We start from the raw sequence: 19,630 nt of genomic DNA on the forward strand, positions 1-19,630 counted from the left end.
AAAAAGTAAAATTTTGAAATTTTATGTCAACAAATGCTGCTTTTTTGTAGGCGATTTTGGTTGGTAAATATTTCCGGAGGTTATCGCTGCTATCTAGCAGAAATTCTTAAATCGAGTCTCAATTGTCATCTACGGTGTCAGTGTCGCGAAACAAATTTCCCCTGGGAGTCGACGGAGGTTTTGCCACATTTATGTTGCCTCTTACGAAGGTTCAGCCCGTTATTTGCCATACTTTACGAAAGATAACAGCTCACAAAAAGAAGCATTTCGGGCTACCGATAGGGCCCCCGCACGGAAGTAACCTTTAAGTAATCGAAACTAAGCGATCCGTACATTTTTCGCTTTCGCAAGCGCCAATGCCTAACCACAAACCATCACCTTTCGCTTTAAGGTACCGTTAAACGGTGTAGATAAAGTGTAAATTTTGTTTGACCACAGCGAGCGTCGGTCGATCGTATCGTATGGTTTGGTTTCGGTTAGGATGTTGCCGCAAAATTGTTGCCGCATCATTCGAAGAAGAGCAATTCATTCAACAAGCTTTTACTGTGCGCCGTCGATGTGACGCAGAGGGTGGGAGGGCGGCGTAATGAAGCAGTAAAAGTTGGGCGAATGGTGAAAAATCGATTTCAAATGGAGCTGTACGGCAAACCGCAAACACGTGGTACTTTCCTAACCCTTGCATCCTTGCGTGGCATCCTTCCTGCAACTGTTTCCATGCCTAGCAAAGAAGTGGCATGGTGAAAAAGTTGCTTTTTAAAAGTAAAATAAAGTATTTACTTACCGTGCGGGATGTTTTCATTTGCTGGAGGTTGTTTCTTTGCATCAATTATCACACAATTACAGTTTTGAGTTACATTCGCCAGAGACGTCTCAATGCTCTGGTGGTATATATTTCTGCAATTTTCCCCTCGTTTCCTTCCGTTTTGAATTTATTCTTAGTTTTTGTTCTGCCTGTACTGGTATAGTGTAGCATACATTGTGTCCTTCCGAATATGCGGAAAGCGTAGGTTGTTTTGTTGTTGCTCGTGTTGTTGTTGTTATGACTGAAGTTGTTTGATTCTGCTGTGTATGTTTTGTTTCTGCAATTGATTTGACGTAGTAATACATGTTATATGACATTTTGCTTCCTTCCAATCGTCCCGAGTTGCTCGCAGGACTGAAGCGACTGGACTGCCAGTTGCCAGCCTCGGTTTAAGCTAACTTACGTGAAAGTATTTGCCTTTGCGTAACTTAGTCTTTTTCCTCTTAACCGACCATGATACATGAGTGTTTGTCTGTGTATATGTGTGGCTGAGTGGTTTACTTTATCCATAAATGTTTGCTAGTTACAATATAAATCGTCACATTAAATGTAGTTTTAACTAATTGTAAACCTCTCTCGTGGATTGCTTATAAAACTAACCGTTTAACAAGTTTTTGTTTTCCTCCAAAGAGTTTCGTTAAATTTATATCACGATCGTAAACAAATTAAGAAAATAGACGTTTTCAACTATAAATTTTGGATACACTGAGTGAAGGATAGTCCTATTTAAAAAAAAATAAGGTCGAATATGCAAGGAGCTTGCACAGCGTCAACTAGATACTTCTGCTTTACCTATCAACTCATCATATGTACACGCTTGTTTTGATTCTGTACTTGAACGCGTTCGCAATTCAAACCTGTTAAAACCTCCGAAATGAGTTTGACGTTTTGAATTCGTTAGAAGAAACCTTTCCACACAATCCAACGGTAAATCTGCAAACAGATACATTCAGAGAGCGACTGATCCCGTGCGTGTTGTGGGTCGCTTTCAATCGCTTTATCGCCTTACCCTGCACCGGATAATCTGCTGTCCAACACGTTTGTGGAGCGAACGTTTTATTTTTCTCGTTCGACCCGATCTTTTCCTTTTACTTGGCCGCAGTGGTCAAACACACACGCACACACACCGGTTCTGTTAACCAGAATTAACTGTGGTGTGAGTTATGTTGGTTGCTATGTAGTCTGTATCTTTTCCCTTTGGTATGTCGAATACCTGCCCCGGAGTAAAACCACGACTGTTGAGTAGCGAGAGCACGATTAACAGTACACATGCAACGGGCCCAAATTCTGCAAAGTGCACCAGATTATTGCCACTACCGTGCAGTGAAGACCGACCAGCCCGGTCGCCTCTTTGCGATGGCCAAAATTATGCTGCACAGCGGCCGGAGTTTCACCTGTGATTGTGCGAGAAAAACGGCCGGCCAAACGGAAGCGGCCCAAGATTCGAAGACAATAAAATTTTCATTATCGCACTGCCCTGAGCCCGGAGCGCTCGGAGAGTAGGTAATCCTATTACGCATACGTACCGTTCAGGACCTGAACCTGGGCCGCCTGGCTCTGCTTGCCGGCGACGGTGCAGTTGTAGACGCCATTGTGGACACGATTTGCCTGCAGAATCGATATCCGGCTGATGAGCCACTGCTTGGTGCCACTGTGAATCGGAGGAATGGAACGGAAAGCATATTCGGGTGAGAGTTTGTCGAAAGAACACGTCCACCACGGTCGAATAATAGCGCAGCGAATGCGTGATGGGTACGGGCGCACTGGATCGTACAGGGAGTCCCGCCAACGCTTTGATGGTGACCTCGTCATACTACGCTCGGAACGTGGACGGTGGACAAATTTTCATTTGATGCTGTTATCGACGATAAATTGTACGCATTTGAAAGGAGCGGAACTGAGCGTGGATGTGCGTTGCTCGCTGGAGTTATTGGAAATGCGGTTGAAATGGTGCATTTTGGAGTTGGAAAAGGGCTACAGATTGGGACATTTATCAATAGTTGCAATTTGTAAGAGTGATCAATGGATGTTGATAATCGTTTGGTTTCAATGGAGCTGATCATTGAACGAAACACAAGAAAGAGGTCCTGATTTAAATACAGCATCAAACAAACCATCGATGGCGCTCATGTATAATATGTACCATAGGACAATATATCAGCGGAACCTTTATTGAAGCTGATTCTAATGACGATCGATAACTTGCGCCAACATGCCAGAAATGTGTCAGCCTATTAACACATTCACACCGTCTCACAAACTCACCTAAAACTCATCTTGACATCCTTCGGCAGCTCGGCGCCATCCTTGGTCCAGCTAATCAACCCTCTTTCCGTCGAGTCGGACAGTTTGTTATCGTCTTTAGTGGCTTTGGAGCCTGTTTTCGCCGTCTCGTCCAACGTGTTTGCCGGTGCACCGACGGGGGAAGTCTTCGAGCGTTGTTGTTGGCCAGCCGACTTGGGGCTGGGTGGAAGGGTAGCCAGATAGGACGTCGACACTTGGCACGATATCTCGATGGTGCTGCCTAGTTTATAGTACCGATCGGAGAACTCGTACCCCATCTCGTCCACTATTCTTACAGCGGGCTCTGTAGCAAGCAACAGAAAACGTAAAATTAAGTAAGGAATCATTGTAGAAACTCTGAAGTGTTGCATATTTGATGTCATTTTATCAGACATCTTATTTCCTCCCAAAAGTCATTTGATGAGAAAACAGACCCATGATTGGTGTAATTTACCCTTCCACTTACCTAAGACGGTCAGATTCGTTGCGAACACCCGTGGCGGATGCGTCGACACCTGGCACATGTACAGGCCGGCGTCGTCGGATTTGATCGGGTTGATATGTAGCCTCCAATTGTTGGGATATTGAAATTTGACCTTTATCCTCGGGTCCCCGCTGTACGTATTATTGCCAACGGTGAGCAACGATACCTTATCGGTGGTTCGTCGGATCCACATCACCTGCACACCGTCAGAGTCCGTCCGGTACATGCCGCAAACCGGGGGGCCGAAAAAAAAACGGACGGGAGATAAAATACACACACCGTCAGCAGCGATCGAGGACGATTGAGAAGGGTAAACGTGCGGATAAGATTAATTTTGGCCAGTGTAGGGGTCGGCTCGAAGGGATTCTTTTCTGGGTGGATGTGATACATTCACATAAATCCCATCATCGGATCCCAAACGTGTGCCGAGGAGCGTCAGCGTCTTGTGTCAGGTGGTGGGGAATAGAATATTGCCACGATTTCATATGGCGGGCTGTTGGCACGTCTTGTGAGTTATCAGTTTGTTGCCGGTTTTTTGTTTTGCTTTTTTCTTTCGCTGTGGTTCTCCCGACAACAAACGACAACGGTGGTAAATGAATAATGTGTGGTTGTGGGGAGGGATTGCACAGGAGCTGGCGATGATGCTTACCGTTTTATCTTTAAGCATGCCTACCCTACAGTTGAGGATAGCCTCCGTTGATAAATGATATCCAACCTGCAAGGCCGCCCCGGAAGTCACGTTGACCGGTTCCTCGAAAAAAGGACCCCAGTGACGCTCGTGATGATGCTTGCTTTGATAAGGCATCGAATGAACAATTCGACTACGCCGCACATCAGGTAATGTAGGTATTAGTACTGCGAATGTAGTGCAAAAAGGAAAGACGAAAAGCAAAGGAAATACATCCCGGTCAGTGGTGCGGTGCGAATGAAGGTGTTTGAAATGTTAATGAGAGGATACATTAGAGTAAGCTTGGTACATCTTTCATCGCTGCCATTTTGCATAATTGATTGCAGAAGTTCTACAGCAAATGTTTTCATTATTACGTAGATGATAGATCGTCAATTGTTACAAAATGCTTCAGTTTTGTTTTAGTTTTTTAACATTTTTGCAAAGAAAAAAATTTTTAAGCTGAATGCATTCTTAGTAAGGAGATTTGTTGAATATTTGCATACCTTAAGGCTGATTTCAATTTTATATTACACTAATAAACCCCTAACGATAGGCAATCCTCTTTGCATTGACGACAAAAGCTCTTGTTCGTTTACAGAGCACTTCACCAAGTAACGATTAATCAGATCAACAGCTAGACGGCTAATAAGACCCTGATCCTTGAATTTGTAGCTCCAGGTGATACACCTAGCTCTACCTAAATCGATTAAGAAGTTATCTTTCCTACCCGGCTGGGTGCAGGGCAGGGACTTACATGGTCGAAAGGTCGTGTATTTGTTGTACGCATTACTGCCACCGTACTGTGCGGCCGTTGAGGCTGAATCGCTGGAGACACCGCCTAGCAGTGTGCCGCTGGGGCTTGCCCGTGCACTGGATGGGGCGGTGTGCGTCGTCACCATCGGTCCCGGGTCCGCTCCGTGCATGGCGACCGCCTCCGGGAGCGAATGTGTTGACGCGTCCGTTACTGCCGATGTCACATCTCGGATTAGACTTTCAGCCGACACCGTCAACGATGACGGCAACGGCACGGCCGCCATATGCAACGGTGTCACCGGCAGAGTCGCTGATGACGAAGACATCTCCGACCAAAAGGCGGTTGACGTCGGCTGCGGGCTGGGGCTCGATTGCAGGGACGGTGGCGTTGTCGGTGGCACCGATGACATTGTCGGAGATTGGATTCTACTGTTTGAGGTGATTTGTTTAGAATAGTGTAGATCCTCCTCCGTGGTGGGTGGATGCTCCGTCAGCATCGTCTGCTCTCGTACATCTGCAAAGGTGGGTGGAGAAACGTGTTGGGTGAAATGAGCGAGGAGAATCTTATCACGGTGGGTCTTGACAGAGCGGAACGTCTGGTGCCGCATTACATGTCGACGGCAGGTCAATTGGTGTGTTGGTCGATGAAATCGATTCCTCTGCATACGATAACTCCAAAGGTTGTTGCTCTTCTTTCATTTAATTCAGCTATGAGCGTAAACTATCTCCTTTAGCCAGGTTGTATGCAAAGTCAAGAGCCCACCCAGATAAAATATACAGTGAAGTAGAAAAACGTGTCAGTGGTGCTTTGCTTTTCAAAATGACGAATCGCTTTTTCCAAGAATGTGGAATACAGTTATGAGTAACGCTGTTATTCAATTATCATAAAGAGTACGGCTAAGCCTTGTACCAGCCAGCCAGCTTCAAGAGTACACTCTTCAAAGTGCTTGTTACAATGCACTGCAGTTGCCGTTTGACACACGGGCACGAAAGAACTTTTCCACGAACAGCGCTCATGAAGGATTTCTTTTTGTTTAGTGTACGCTCCAGATAGCTGTTTCACATTGCTTTTGTGTGCGAAGCCTGTGTGTAAGGACCGAACGGTCTTTAGTGCGTTGCTTTGAAGATGGTGTATGCCTAAGCCGTTTGTAGCATAAAAAACTTGATATCGGATACTCTTACCCCGCTGAAAGCAAAATGGATGATTCACCCAGTGGCGGAATGATTCTTCACCACACCAATGATGAATATTAAAATTACACCAATCCGTTCTGCATTAGACAACTTCTCTATAGGATGGAAAGGACAGGTGAAAACTTTTGGTAGCCTCGTCAAATGACGAAGGTGCTCGGTAGGGGACTTCAGTTTACCGAGAATTTGGATCAGAGCAAAATCTAAACCACACACAGCCGGTCGGTCAAAGAAAAACGATACAGCAACACGTTGGGAAATGATACACACCGATAACGAAGGGGTGGGCCGGGCCCGGGTTTTCCCAATTTAAACTAGTCAGCCAAACATCCCGGACCCAATTAGTTTCCTTGATGAACAGGGCAAGATAAGCCCGTAACATCAGTGACCCTTGAAATATTGTTGCTCTATCTGTGTGCGGCCGGGGCTAGAGTTGATCTATGGCAGCAGCTAGCAGCTGACGTATCTTCAATCTGGGCGCTCCTTATCGCACTGTATGAATCTTAATGTTATCGAACTGTTGTTGAATATTTTAAAATTATGTGTGTACGTATGCCGAGAGTTGGGGGGTGTGTGTGGGTGTACTGGATTGAGGGGGAATGAGTAAGGTTTCCCTGCACACTGACGACACTTTGAAGTAGCAAACACGAGTAAATCATTGCCGTTTTATCGGTGTACGATGAAACAGCTTCGAGCAGGATATGCAAAATCAATGGAGGTGTTATTTATGATGTAATGCTTTTGAAGTTTATCTGTTTAAACTGTGCGCGCTGTTGGAAAATGGGTTAAACCTTAAAGAACGTTACTCATGAAGCTCGTTACGAGAGTTTTTAGGTAATTGAATGTACCTAACAGTCTTTGCGCGCTGAATTAAACAGCCAGCATGTCCAAATAATGAAAGATATTCATTTGGTACGCCTACTTTGAGGCTTAATTATTTCCGCTTAAATAATACCATACAAATAAGCTTCCTAAACTAATGATATTACTTGTTGGTTAATTTCCTATCATTAAGAACGGAATAATCATACTTCCCTGTCCGCTCGGAATTAAATGCGGAAGCTGTTTCATTCATCCTCTTCTAATGAGCATCTTCACTTCAGCAAGGTTTTCGATCGAGAGCGTCCAATGTTTCGTCCACAGCAACGAACACTCATCTTCATCCCATTGACCAAAGTTTAGCATGAGATGCTGTGCTCAGGAAGCAATTTTAAGCCTTGTTGAAAATTTCCTCTCTTCCCTTCCACCCTCCCCTAGCGCTTGGCTCAGGCAGGAGTTTTTAGGCAAGATGCGAAACACTCCCACACGGGGATACATTTTGGACGTCTTGCATAAACATAACATGCTATATTTGGAAACACAGGCAAAGAACCATGGAAACCTTTTCTGCCATGAGTTGTGTGTTTGTTTTATTCCCATGAACGGTCGAACAACTATATTCCGATGGTGATATCCATTTTATCTGGTTATATCTTGTTTGGGGTAAAGCAAAAGTTCTTTCTTTTGTAAAATTGACACCGAGGGAATTATGACTGTCGGTTAACCAATTGAGCGTTAAGTTGAAGCAAGCTTTAAGCAATGAAAACGAATTTGTTTTCCACTTCTTGTAGGTGTTAAAATCACGTAGCTAGGAGGAACAAGGAAAACGCACCGAACCTTGGAAATTCAAGGATGAGACAAATTATTAAAACTATAGAATCTTTTTCATCGACACGACAACGAGCATCTGAGTACACCGTAACGATGCTGAAGCTAGAATATATACTTCAAGGAATCGGTTACACCAGTGAACATATTGGAAATGAGAAGGACATAAAAGGCACGACCCTAGCGCACTTACCAATCATCATCGTCAGCAGTAATACAATGGTCGCGAGTGCGACACTGTTGCATTGATGTTTGAAGCAGCGCAACGATGTCATCACAAAATCGTTTCTCTTATCCGCATGGTTTCGCTTAAAGATGGTACCGGATTTCCATCGTTTTCAACCAGGATTGCACCGGACAGTTATATCAAACGCACGTTTTGTGACGTCTTGCACCACACTTACAGCGCACTTTCCACCATGTCTGTGGGGAGTTCAATTCACTTTAATAATTCTCATACTTTTCCCCCGCTGACACATTATCTCGCTTGACAGAAGGATCATATTGTTTCACTCAATGTTAATTTAATTTCACTTTTGACGATCTCGCACAGAACAACTCAAAACAAAAAAAACCAATACCACTCTAACGCGTGTTCTTGATTGGGCGTTATTTTTCACACTGCTTTCACGCCCTAAAGCCGGTTATTTATTGTAACAATTTTTCATCGCAGCATAATCTGCACGCATAACCTGTGGGTATCACGAAGAAGCGGCCTAGAGAGATTGGGAGAGTTTAGCGTTTGTAAAAGTCATTATACAGTCGGCACATTTATGCAGTATATCATCATGAAATGGAGAGCCCGCAGGATATCATAAAGGGAAGAGAATCATAATGATACAAAAAAGAGTTTTGTTTTAATTTTATGCTGCGTTATAAAAAAATAATGTCGGCAGAGCATCTTTTTTTTTTTGCAATGCTGATCATTTGTATTAAAAGTAAAATTAATCATGCCAAAATCAAAACCAAAAAAGTGTGTCTGTTTGCTGTATTGATTTTTATTTTCAATGTGTTTATTTTCCCTTTGCAAATGCTTCACATTGCACCAAAAAAAAGGACGAGGAAAACAAAAGGAAGCCTCCTTTCTCTCGCGACATCGCCCTCACACGTACACCCAATACACACAAAAGGACAGCGCCGGCAGTGTATATCAATGCCGGCAATGTCCCGCTGATTGGTGGAAGGAAGCATTCATAAATAAATCGCCACCATAAATTTTCGTTATCCTCAATGCTCTATGATTTCCGTTGCGTTCATTTGTTCGATCATTTTTTTTCTACTCTTTTTTTGGTGAGAACATCGAACCTGCGGAGTCGATCCTCGTTCAACTGCAATCGCAGCCGAAGTGAAGAGGCACAGCAGAAGCAATGGCAAGATATCGGTGAAATATTTAATGGCTATGGACAACGCAGACAGACGGACGCTTGGACGCATTCTGCAGTTTTTTTTGCTCCCTGAGCTCTCTTTCTTCCTCGCGCCATCTCGCCATTTCCTCTTAGGCACGGCCTCCCATCCGCTCAGCAGGATGTCGGTCTGTGTGGGGAGTCCTTGCATCCCTTCTGCGTCGGATGCTGATAATGATAAATGGCCAACGCCAACGACTGTGGCACGGTCGCCCAGGCGGGGTGTCGTGCGCTGCGTGAAATGTGCACCGTTTTAGAAATGGCTGAAAGTTTTGCTTCTTTCACTATTATTCGTACACTAAAGTGAGCGAGCCTTTGAGCGAACCCTGGCAAGACAGAAGACGCTTTCGGTGGCAATTTGCCAAAGCGTGGTGATTTTCGTTGGGCCGAAGTAGCGATGAGCATGGAGCGAGGAACAGGGGGAAAACACCTATTAGCATCCGGTAGTTTCATTTTTCATCACGCTGCATTTTGGAATGGTTATGTTCAAATTACTCAACACGTATTCTAATGAATTTCTTGATGTGAGCTCAAAAACCAAGCCAAAACGAGAGCACCAGGACGAGGAACGAATGGCAGAGGGCCTATAAAAAGGTTTCGGGTGATATTATGCTTTATTTACATTTCCATGCGACTTGTAGAGGCCAAACAAATCTAGTATGCTGCTTTTGAAAGCAATATAGCATCACTTGGAATAAAATTGCATAACTTTAGGCACTTGAATACAATTTTTCCTAAAAGTATGCAATACGCTAAGCAAATCGTTTTATTTAGACTCTGAACAGTAGCTCTCATTTTCAAATTGCCATTAGCCATGTCGTTTGTGTTGCACGAAACTACCCTTCTACCTCTATTAACCAAAAGCATATTTCTGACAACGGTTTTGTTGCTGTTCCTGACATAATGCCTATCTGCTCTAATAATCCCACTGCTAAGTCAACAACATCACCAAAAAGGCAGTCAGGAGGATAATGTTTCTAAAAATTTAATCGAGACTAATGGTAAGTAATGTGGCCCAAATTATCCTTGCCCACAGGCGAACCGACCCACCCACACCATTACCCTCTGATGTATTAAAGTTCGGTGATCCGCAAACATCACCATCTTTCCTCACCCGCCATTGGCCGTTTCTTCTCTAGGACCGTTCCATCGAGGCAGCATCGTTTGCGTTGCTTTTTTTTTATTTTACCACAACCAACCACCAACCATGTGTATCACACGAATGCTCGCAAACCACGGCAGGCGTGTCACGGCCAGAGAGTTCCTATGGGCGTTAAAACAACGACGGAACTGACACCTTTCGGTTGAGCCAAGACGGTTCACTTAATTAAAATTGCTCCTTTGCCCGGCGGAACAGGAAGCGACCGTCGTGCACTTGTGCCTCGAGCGCCACTGGATGCACAGACGGTGTTTAGCCCCAGCGCCGTCTTCCCCGTGTCCCCTTTTGTGAGTCCAAGTAAAGGTGAACTAACAAGAGGAGCGAAAAGTTTTTCCGCTTCCACTTGGTAAAATGAAAAATTCCTTCACCCATTGGGTGACACGATTTCAGACAAGGCAAACTTTTAAATCATCCATTAGCCAGCACAAGACACAGCACACGACATCTAAGGGGAGGATTAAAGATAAAACGAAACCGAAACGAAACACGAAAGAAGGCGAATTGTTTCACGTTTCGGGTCTGCCACTTCCTGTGCTACCTCTTTGCTTGGGTTCTGCGTTCTGCACATTGTTTGCCTCCCTGTCGGGGTTCGCCGAAGCCGAAGGTCCTTTCTAGACAGTTTCACAATATCGTTATCCTGTCGGACCCAAGCTACAGCCGCCCGGTAGCGATATGGCGTACCAAGGAGCCGCGGCACTGATTTTCTTTCGCCCCGGCGAGGTGAGACATTGCTTTGATGGAGGTGGTCAGCGATGGGAGTAAACGTGGCAACGGGATAGCTAGATCCATAGAGAAGAGAGACCGAGAGGGCAGTAGAGATAAAGAGAAACAAAAAAGCTCCAAACAACCACGGTTCGTTAAAAATGCTTCCGCCGGGATCGTTGAGTTTGAGTTTGTTGTTTCTTTGTTTTTGCTCGTTTCATTAAAAATAATCGTTCTGTTTACTGTTTATTTACCCGCGCCGTGCTCGCTCGTCGTTCTGTGGCTTGGTCGAATGAATCTATATTTCTACCAAAATGGGGGTGAAAAAAACTCATCGAAGCAAGAACCGATAGAGCGTGTGATTAAATATGCTGAGAATGGGGAGAGTATTTGAAACGCTGATGAAAGTTTATGGCGAAAGAAAGTTTAACAGTTCGTTTCGAATATTATTAACGATGAATGTTTCAGCATGCTTTCGCTGAAATTTGTAGCTTGTTGATTTTCGAATAAGATTTTACCTTTGAATAAATTTATACTTACAAAAGCTTGGTAAATAAAAATCATAAATATGTTCCATAAAACATTAGTTTGAATTTGTAATTGTTATCCAATCATTTTGTTCGTTTTCTCGCGATTGTTTTCTTCGTTCTGTTGTCCCAACCATTGCTTTCTGAAGCAGAATTAAAAGTTAAAATACGATACACATCCTGCAACCTTTCACCAAATACTTGAAAATATAAATATAAAAACTCAACATCCGCCCACTTTGCAGCATTTCGCTAGCTATTTAGAACGATATTTAGCTTGCTGCTGTTGGCTTTCTGGTTTCACTGGGTAAAACGAAACACCGAGTGTAATTACACCACCCAACCCGGGAGCTTCTTCGCAACACGACACCCCTCCTTTCCCACACAATCACTTCACTGCGTTTACGCAAGCCAAAGCTTTTGACAGGCGCGTCTCACAATTTCCCTTCCATCGACTCCAATGACTCAATTTGGGCAGGCAGCAATTTTAAGAACATTAGACACATTTTCTCACATCTCAGCAACCCGAGCAACCGGCATCTGGGCATACCGACCCCGCAACCGCACCGTTCCGCACACCACCGCCCGCGAAAGTAATTTCCATTATCCACTTAAGGTGTGATCCGTTTTGGCACCGAGTCAAACACGCCCAACGCGAGCGAACGACGCCCAAACGTAAACGTATCCCAATGCTGGCGTGAATGCTGGAAGTGAGCATTCGGGGAGGAAAATGTGGAGGAACATTTTTTCGCTGCCGTTTTGCATTACACACGCACTTCTCACACATTTTCCATCGAATGGAAGCACCGCCGAGGGCATGTTAATGGTCGCTGAAGTACAAGGCCCGCACTGCCATACAGCGGCCACAAAATGTTTTGATGGTTCCCTGTGGAGCGTCGGGCACGGGCTCCCTGTCTGTTCATTTGCATGAGGTGTGAAAGTTCTATTCCACACGACTACCAAGCGGCTGAGGCTACGATTTGATGACGCCGTTTCAGGTGTATGTGTGGTGGGGCCTAAATCATGCTCTCCCAAAAGGTCAAGAGGGCTTTTACACGTCGCCTTCTACACGTACTGCACGATGGGTTCACGCACGAGGAAGCACAACTGAATGTTCGGAGGAGAATCCCATGGCACAGAGGAGTCTCTATCATTGTAATGATAAGCGTACAGAATCCATAGCATGAGCTGTTTCACTAAACACAATCACCAACCCATCCTCAAGTGTACCGATTCTATCCGAACGCTCACTGGCCACGGAAATCACAAATAAAAACACTACCGTAACGACTCACATCATACACTGCCCCGTGTCGCGAACGTTGACCCACTGTACAGACGTAACGCAGGAACGGCCACTCTCCGTAACGTTTCATTCGGAACTGACCTTCCAGCCTTACGGTGTACTGTGGCCATGCCGTTCCAAACTCCAAACAATCGTACTCACGCAGATGACTTCTCCAGCATCCGGAGGAGCTCCCGAGCCAAACAGTCACTCACAGGGAGTGTGTCCTCGTGGAGTCTGCGCGTCTCTCAGTGCATGTGCTCCGGAGTTTAGAAAGCATCCGATGAATGCCAGCTTCTCCTGCATGAACCATCCAACCCATCCCAAGGGCGAGCGTCATTGCTTTCTTCAGACGCATTTTTGTGGGAAGCGGAGTAACTGAGGGCATCGTTGGGTGGTGGTCTTCCTTTGGTCGTCACCTCATCTCTATCCCTTCTTCATTACAGCCACTGTCATTTATGCACCGTTTGTCTTCCCAATGGTGGATCTTCCCATGGGTCGGTCTTAGTTGCGAGTCGTAAGTCTCGCTGATTCCTTTTCTGTTGTCCTTGAATTGCATTTGTGATTGAAGGATTGTTTGGAGTGACTTGAGTGTTGAGGAATTGCGTGAGACTTTTCAGCGACGTTTGAATGGATGGCCGGTTTACAGGTTGTTTTCGTAGATCTTGAAGAGCATCCGTTGAACAAAATGGCACATTCAATATGCCATTCAATGGGAGCGTCAAAAATGCCTCAAATGACTAGGTCGTGGAAGAAGATCTTGCGGTAAAAGGTCAAAGGAATCGAGATGGAATGTGTTCTTCCTTCCATCATCGTGAATCATCGTTAGACAAACGCTAGTAGAAAGATATTTTCTTGCTGATATCATCATGTGAAAGCACTGCTTGACTTAAGGAATGCGGGGAATATCTTAACGCTAGAGAACTTGAGACAGCTCGCAGCAGTCGTACACATACAATCAAGTTCTTCCCGTTTAATGTAGTGGATAGACATTGAATCAAGCGATGCCTTGTTTCAATTATATATCTACCGCCGACTGTTTATTTTACATCTTCCTGGAACATCTCTAATACCTCCGAGAACGCACCACGTGCTATAATGTTTACCTCAGCAAACACCCATGCAGCCTTCGAATTCAACATTTCGAATTTGCGTTCGTGTCCGTGAAAGGCATTTTGATCGTCTCGTGCGTGTGTGTGGTTGAATTGAATTAAAGGTATGATACATTCCCCGCAGTAAGTTTGAATATTTATGTCACTCACTCCGTCATCTTCATGTTTCTGGGGGGTTGATCGTCAGTCGAGCAGTGGGAGGCCATGGTGAAAGTGTGCAAGAATCGCCCTCTGGCAACGTGTGGTAAATTGTTATTACATATGTAACGTGACACTCTCTGTTAGCACAGTTGTCGAGTGCTGCGAAAACGCCCGTTCAGCTTTAAGGCAGTGAGCATTTTCCAATCGAAGATGTGCAAGAAGACACATTCCGCACACAGTCGCACCGATACCGACAAGGCGCGCGAGGGATCAGGTTACATCGACGCTGTCGATATGTGTGTGGCCCAATGTTCCAATTCGTTTGTTCGCCCGTGTACCAAAGCCCAACGTTGCAAAGGGAGTTGAGAGCCAAAAAAATGGGAAGGCAAAGGATGAAAAACGAACCAAGAAGTACCTTTTTCTTCATCACTGGTAACAGCGGCTATGATTCGGCAAGATGTTTCCGCTGCAAACCGCTCGACCTTTTTGAGGCGGGGAGGCGATTTTCTGTCGATTCTGTCTACCGAGCACGAAAGTCTGTTTGAAATTCATTCCCTGTTCTAGGCCGGAAAGTAGCACAGTAAGGGGTTTACGTGAATCGGAATGAATGGTATTAAGAAGAAATCTTGGAATATATGGCATCCGTTACGGTTAGTCTTTTAGTACAGAGTTTCATCTAGAAAGGCTATAAAATCCTTAATATCTAGCTAGATCAAGCTATTGCAAGAGTCCTGCTTGTTTCTCGCCTGGCCCCTAAACTGACGCGAGTGTATATTCGTTCGTGCTGTTTAGCACTTATCATCAGCACAATAGGAGGGCGTAAATGATGATTGCCGCTGCCTTGTTTACGGAAAATCATCGCGCTTGTTATCCGCTGTTGTGCACAATACCCCCAAGCACCGCCCAGCAATGCCGCCACCGCACCCGTACAACTTCCTGTGCAACTATCGGAACTTGAATGCATCTTTGCACGTAGCAAACAATTTCAAACTGCAGCGGGCAAACAGCGCTACCGAAAATCAGTGCTGTGTGCTTGTGTTGCAGATCAGATGCACGCCTTGGTACGAATGTACGCCCTAGGGCCTCAGCAGGTAAGAGATACCGCGGTTCCGCAGCGCAACGCAGTAGAGCGGAGCGAGCGCTTGCCACGTTTCTACTGAAGCAGCGCATTTTTATCGCGTTTGGCGCAGGAACAACCCGATTTCCCCGCCCGTCCGGAGAGTGTTGCGGGTTTGCTTTACAAGGATTGCAGGTTTGTTTCGGTAGGTATGACCTTTGAACAAGCAGAATTGTTCTGTTTGAATAAAGGCGTGTTGGTACTGTTGCGGCGAAATGTTGGTATAGAACGTTTGACTTTCAAGCGCGTTCGTATCAGCAGTTGCAGTTCTTATGGAATCTGATTTAAGTGGCAGTAAATTAATGCTCCATTATGACTAATGCTATATGCAAATGAATTTTCACAACTGTTGAGCAAATGGGTGTAAGAAACACGCCGTGTTGAGAACTCACAATCATAAGCTCAGACAACAATTAATCTAAAATGAACCGAAACAGTATGTTCCCTTCCAACATGACATAAGACAGGCGCGCGAGAAATCGTGCATCCGACTTGTGAAAGAAACTGGAGCATTAATATTTATGACCCCAGCCCGTCCGCTTCCTCTAACAATAGTTGGCGCAAAACTTTTGCCTTTTGAGCTGTTGCTATGGATTTGAACTAGAAAACTCCACAACAGAAAATCTCACCACCATTCAGCACCGCCTACCAGGATGTATTTTTTTTTCTCGCATGATGCTATTCCATCTTTTGTCGCTCCCGTTGCTGGATTTGAAATTCGCATGTTTCGGCTTGCACTGTTGGAGTCGGTTACGGTTGACAGAACAAAAATTTCGGACCACAGCTTAAACGAACCCCGTCCCCGCATCGTCCTGCGCGTCCCCACTCAGGAAGAGGTATGAATTATTTACACAAAACTTCCGAAAAACTACTCGCACAACCACCCACACGCCTAATCCTTCAAAACAATCAAAGCCATATTTCTGACCCACACCCGCGCCCCATGTCGGCCAGGATGGTCAACCGCAACTGCACCTTCCTCTATGGGCGTGTGTGTGTGTGCATGTCTATGGCCGTACATGGCGCGCTTTGGTACGCTTTTCCATTGTGGAGCAATTGTTGTGGCGTTGTTGGGGCACGGAGAAGCTGGTTTGTGGCGTTATTCATATATTTTATTCCTCGGGAAGGTGTTTCCATTGCAACGGATAGCCGAGTCGGGCAGCCAAACCCATGGTCCAAGTTTTCCAAACGCCTAATCCGTTTCGTGCTTGCATTCGTTCCCGTTCGACAAGGAGCAAGTTTTTCCAGGAGCACTCACTGGTGGACCAAATGTGGACGAATGATAAGCGAAAAACGTGAGAATAGTTTCAACGCCCCTTTGGCTCTGTGGATGTATGTGTGCGACAGTGATCTCACATTTGGGTTCGGTTTCGCTGCTAATCGTTTTATGCTGAAAGGATCCGCCACGCTGGCTGGTCAACGTTTTTCAAGCCAGAGAAGCGCGACATTTCCACAGTCTCATCGTTGGCGACCGGTATGGGGGAATGGGAGAGAACTTTGGGGGTAAAAAGCGGCCTCTCTCACACACACCCAAAAACACATATTTTGGGAAGAGTTATCGGATATAATTGTGATTTATAGACAAACATCGGAGGCTCATAGAGCATACCACGGCCACGAGCATGAGCCGGACGGGACGGAATTTATTCAGTCGCCATTGTTCTTGTTCCATTTGCTGGAAATGTACTGCCCGACCGGACGAAGAATGAGAAGAATGTCCATTTTATTATGAAGCGATCTGCGATGCTTCATGCTAGTCTGCTCACTGTGATGAAGCTGTAGGGAAAGGTTCTACGTCTGCTGCGGGTAAAGAACGTGTATAAGGGCAGTGCGCAATAAAAGATGGCAACGATCATCATATTGTCTTCATGAATGCATAGAAATAGTTGTCGTTTTGTACTGACCAGGGGTCAGAAGGAAATGGTGAAATTGAGTGGAGGATCCGAGCAACGAACAAAACCATCATGCTTTTTCGTTTTTCCTAACAACTCATAAAACCAGACAGAGTGAGAAAGCTTGTTGATTGTGTGTTGAGAATTGGGGAAGCTTTGGCATATATTTTGCTTTTGTGCAGAGCTAAATCTATTGTGCACACGTTTATAAGGTATAATCTGAAAAGCTTCAGTAGAGGAAACTGAGCGTTAATCGTAATTGCAAAATTAAATTTAAGACATAATTTAACCAACAAGCACCGCAGTCCGAAGGTATGCAATTCGCATTACAAAAGCAAGCATCTTTTGTGCACTGCAACTGCTTCTCGTTTAATTTAGGACAACATTTTTCACAACTGGAGTCTGTCAGCTGGAGTCTGTCAACCCGGATGATCATTTTCTCGAGGTTACCAACAATGTGTAACAATTTGCAGACATGTTTTGGTTTTATTATCTAACAAATATTCCAACATTGAATTCGCAACCAAAACATGGTACAGTTCAATGCGTTAACAAAAAAAGAAAACTATGCTGCAATTTTAAGCTGACAGGCGAGATAGTATCACCAGCGTAAAAGTACACTCTCGAGTATTTCCAGAATGCAGCGGGCGAGTGGCTAACGTGTCATCAAAACTGATCATGATCACAGCCATAAAGGAGAGGAAACACGGTGAAGCAGCGAGCAACGAGATAGTAACTTAGCAACAAAACGAACATTTTCTGCATTCCATCATCTCGTAGCCCATTCTACCCGGGCCCAACATTCTCGTGTGTGACAGCGAAACGAAAACTCGTGAATTTGCATGTCCGCTTCGGGTCCTAAAGCTTCACTAGTCGCACAGATCCACATGCCGGGTATCGGGACGGTCGGTTCGTTCACTAACCGCCAGAGAGAGAGTGCGCTGTGGCGTGCGTGGTTATCGTTTCATTGTTTCACTGTTGGCTTGCGTTTTTTTTTTTGCTGTTTCGTTTGAAGACTTCCTATCCTTTGGCGGAGAACGCCGTCTCCGGCGCACGGGTACGGCATTGGTTAGTCACGGGCAAGGCTTGCCTTGGTGCAGAGCACGGTGCTTTCATCCTTTTGTATCGGAAGCAGCAGCTTCCAGCTTCAGCTCGATTGGCGTGTGCAAGAAATGTGTGCCAGAACCGGATGCGGTTGCAACGGTCTGTCCGTTTCATTTACCCAACGTCCCGGAAGGGTGGTTTGGGTCTGTTGGGCTTTTGGACGGGTTCGGTTGGGTCGCAAAATTGGCAGCAATCGTGGATGATGATAGGGTAGCAGGAGGAAGGGGGCGGTTGTATGAAGAGTTTAGATTAAAGCGATTGAAGTATGTTGCTTTGGATGAGTGCTTTAATGAAATCATGTTTTGGGTCATGATCACTTCAGACCAGTGAAGGATTATAGGTACGTTAGCTCTGTTGTACTAGAAGACTTTCATATCTTCCTATGTGTTGTTTCATTGCACTGACACTTATAGCTTTTTATACATAAAATCATTATGCTTGATGATATTATGCTCTTTTGTCAATAGTTGATTTTCGCATCCTTTCCTGGATGAATAAATACCAATATTGAAACACACACACACACACATGTCAACAAACAGCTCACCACTTTTTCGCAATACTAAGGCGATTTATCAATATGGTCGCTTTCTGATGAATATTTATCGTCCAGCTGATAAATTGTGCCCTAGATATCGATAAACCACATGAAAAGGGGAAAGTCGTTTCCGATAAACTGACAATCTGGCTCGCAAGAAAGCTCATCCATCAGTGGAACAGTAAAGCAAAGTTTGCTTTTTTCTACCTAGCATTAAGCCTACCGAACAAAACCCGGCGTCATACTATTATTAATATCACATCAAATAATCATTAAATATTAATGATGAATGCTGTAACGTCGCCGGTGGGAGATTTCTGTTAGCCATTGACGCCTTAGACACCGAACCGGTCTCACTAGTTCATTTGCAAAACCGTCACAGTCATCGCGGCTGATGGAATGATGCAGAACGAAGGGAATTAAGCGGAGAAAAAATAATTAGAAGCTTATCATTGACAAACTGTTTCCACGAAAAAGGGTAATCGCCCCGCTGTTGACGGTGGCAATTGGCATTAGCCGTCGGCAAAGTTAGTGTGAAAATGAGAAGCAATTTTTACACTTCATCTGGTGCACAGAATTCATGATTAATCGGTTTTCGTTCGTGAGAAGTGGAAAAGCTGTTTGCAAATGCTGCGATAAGCTGCTGAAACTCGTGAACGATGAGTATTGAAATTGGCTTCGCCGTATTAATTGGAGCGTAAACTAGATTAAAAGCAGCGAGACATTATGCACGATCACTAGCAGCTTGAGCAGCACTGCAAGAATGTGGACAATGCAAGAAGGTTACCGAATTCAACACGTTTCGCTTTAACGTTTGCTG

The 19,630-nt window shown here is 44.9% G+C and overlaps 1 protein-coding gene across 4 annotated transcripts; it reads right to left on the bottom strand.

Annotated features, from left to right (window-relative positions):
• Nucleotides 1–843: 843 nt before the first annotated feature.
• LOC1273261 (uncharacterized) lies at nucleotides 844–13,049 on the bottom strand. Of its 4 annotated transcripts, none has more exons than XM_061645827.1 (8): nucleotides 12,917–13,049; nucleotides 8,024–8,546; nucleotides 4,994–5,506; nucleotides 4,219–4,424; nucleotides 3,552–3,765; nucleotides 3,068–3,389; nucleotides 2,329–2,453; nucleotides 844–2,196 (listed from the first exon to the last, which is right to left on the bottom strand). In XM_061645827.1, the coding sequence occupies exons 2-8, from the start codon at nucleotides 8,103–8,105 to the stop codon at nucleotides 2,060–2,062; spliced, it is 1,599 nt and encodes a 532-aa protein (XP_061501811.1). In that variant the 5' UTR covers nucleotides 8,106–8,546; nucleotides 12,917–13,049; the 3' UTR covers nucleotides 844–2,059. The 4 variants fall into 4 exon arrangements, with proteins under 4 accessions (XP_061501811.1, XP_061501813.1, XP_061501812.1 ...); XM_061645829.1 differs by having other exon boundaries at nucleotides 12,904–13,004; XM_061645828.1 differs by having other exon boundaries at nucleotides 12,852–12,995.
• Between the last annotated feature and the right edge of the window lie 6,581 nt (nucleotides 13,050–19,630).

This window comes from Anopheles gambiae, chromosome 2 (genome assembly GCF_943734735.2).
Source record: "Anopheles gambiae chromosome 2, idAnoGambNW_F1_1, whole genome shotgun sequence".
Classification (NCBI taxonomy): Eukaryota; Metazoa; Arthropoda; class Insecta; order Diptera; family Culicidae; genus Anopheles; species Anopheles gambiae.

Excerpts from the sequence above, each read along its gene's own strand:
- LOC1273261 (XM_061645827.1), bottom strand. The coding sequence starts at position 8,105 with ATGACATCGTTGCGCTGCTTCAAACATCAATGCAACAGTGTCGCACTC. Across the intron at positions 4,425-4,993 it reads ATACACGACCTTTCGACCAT|TACTAATACCTACATTACCT; the intron begins GTAAGTCCCTGC and ends CTACATTCGCAG. Across the intron at positions 3,390-3,551 it reads AACGAATCTGACCGTCTTAG|AGCCCGCTGTAAGAATAGTG; the intron begins GTAAGTGGAAGG and ends TGCTTGCTACAG.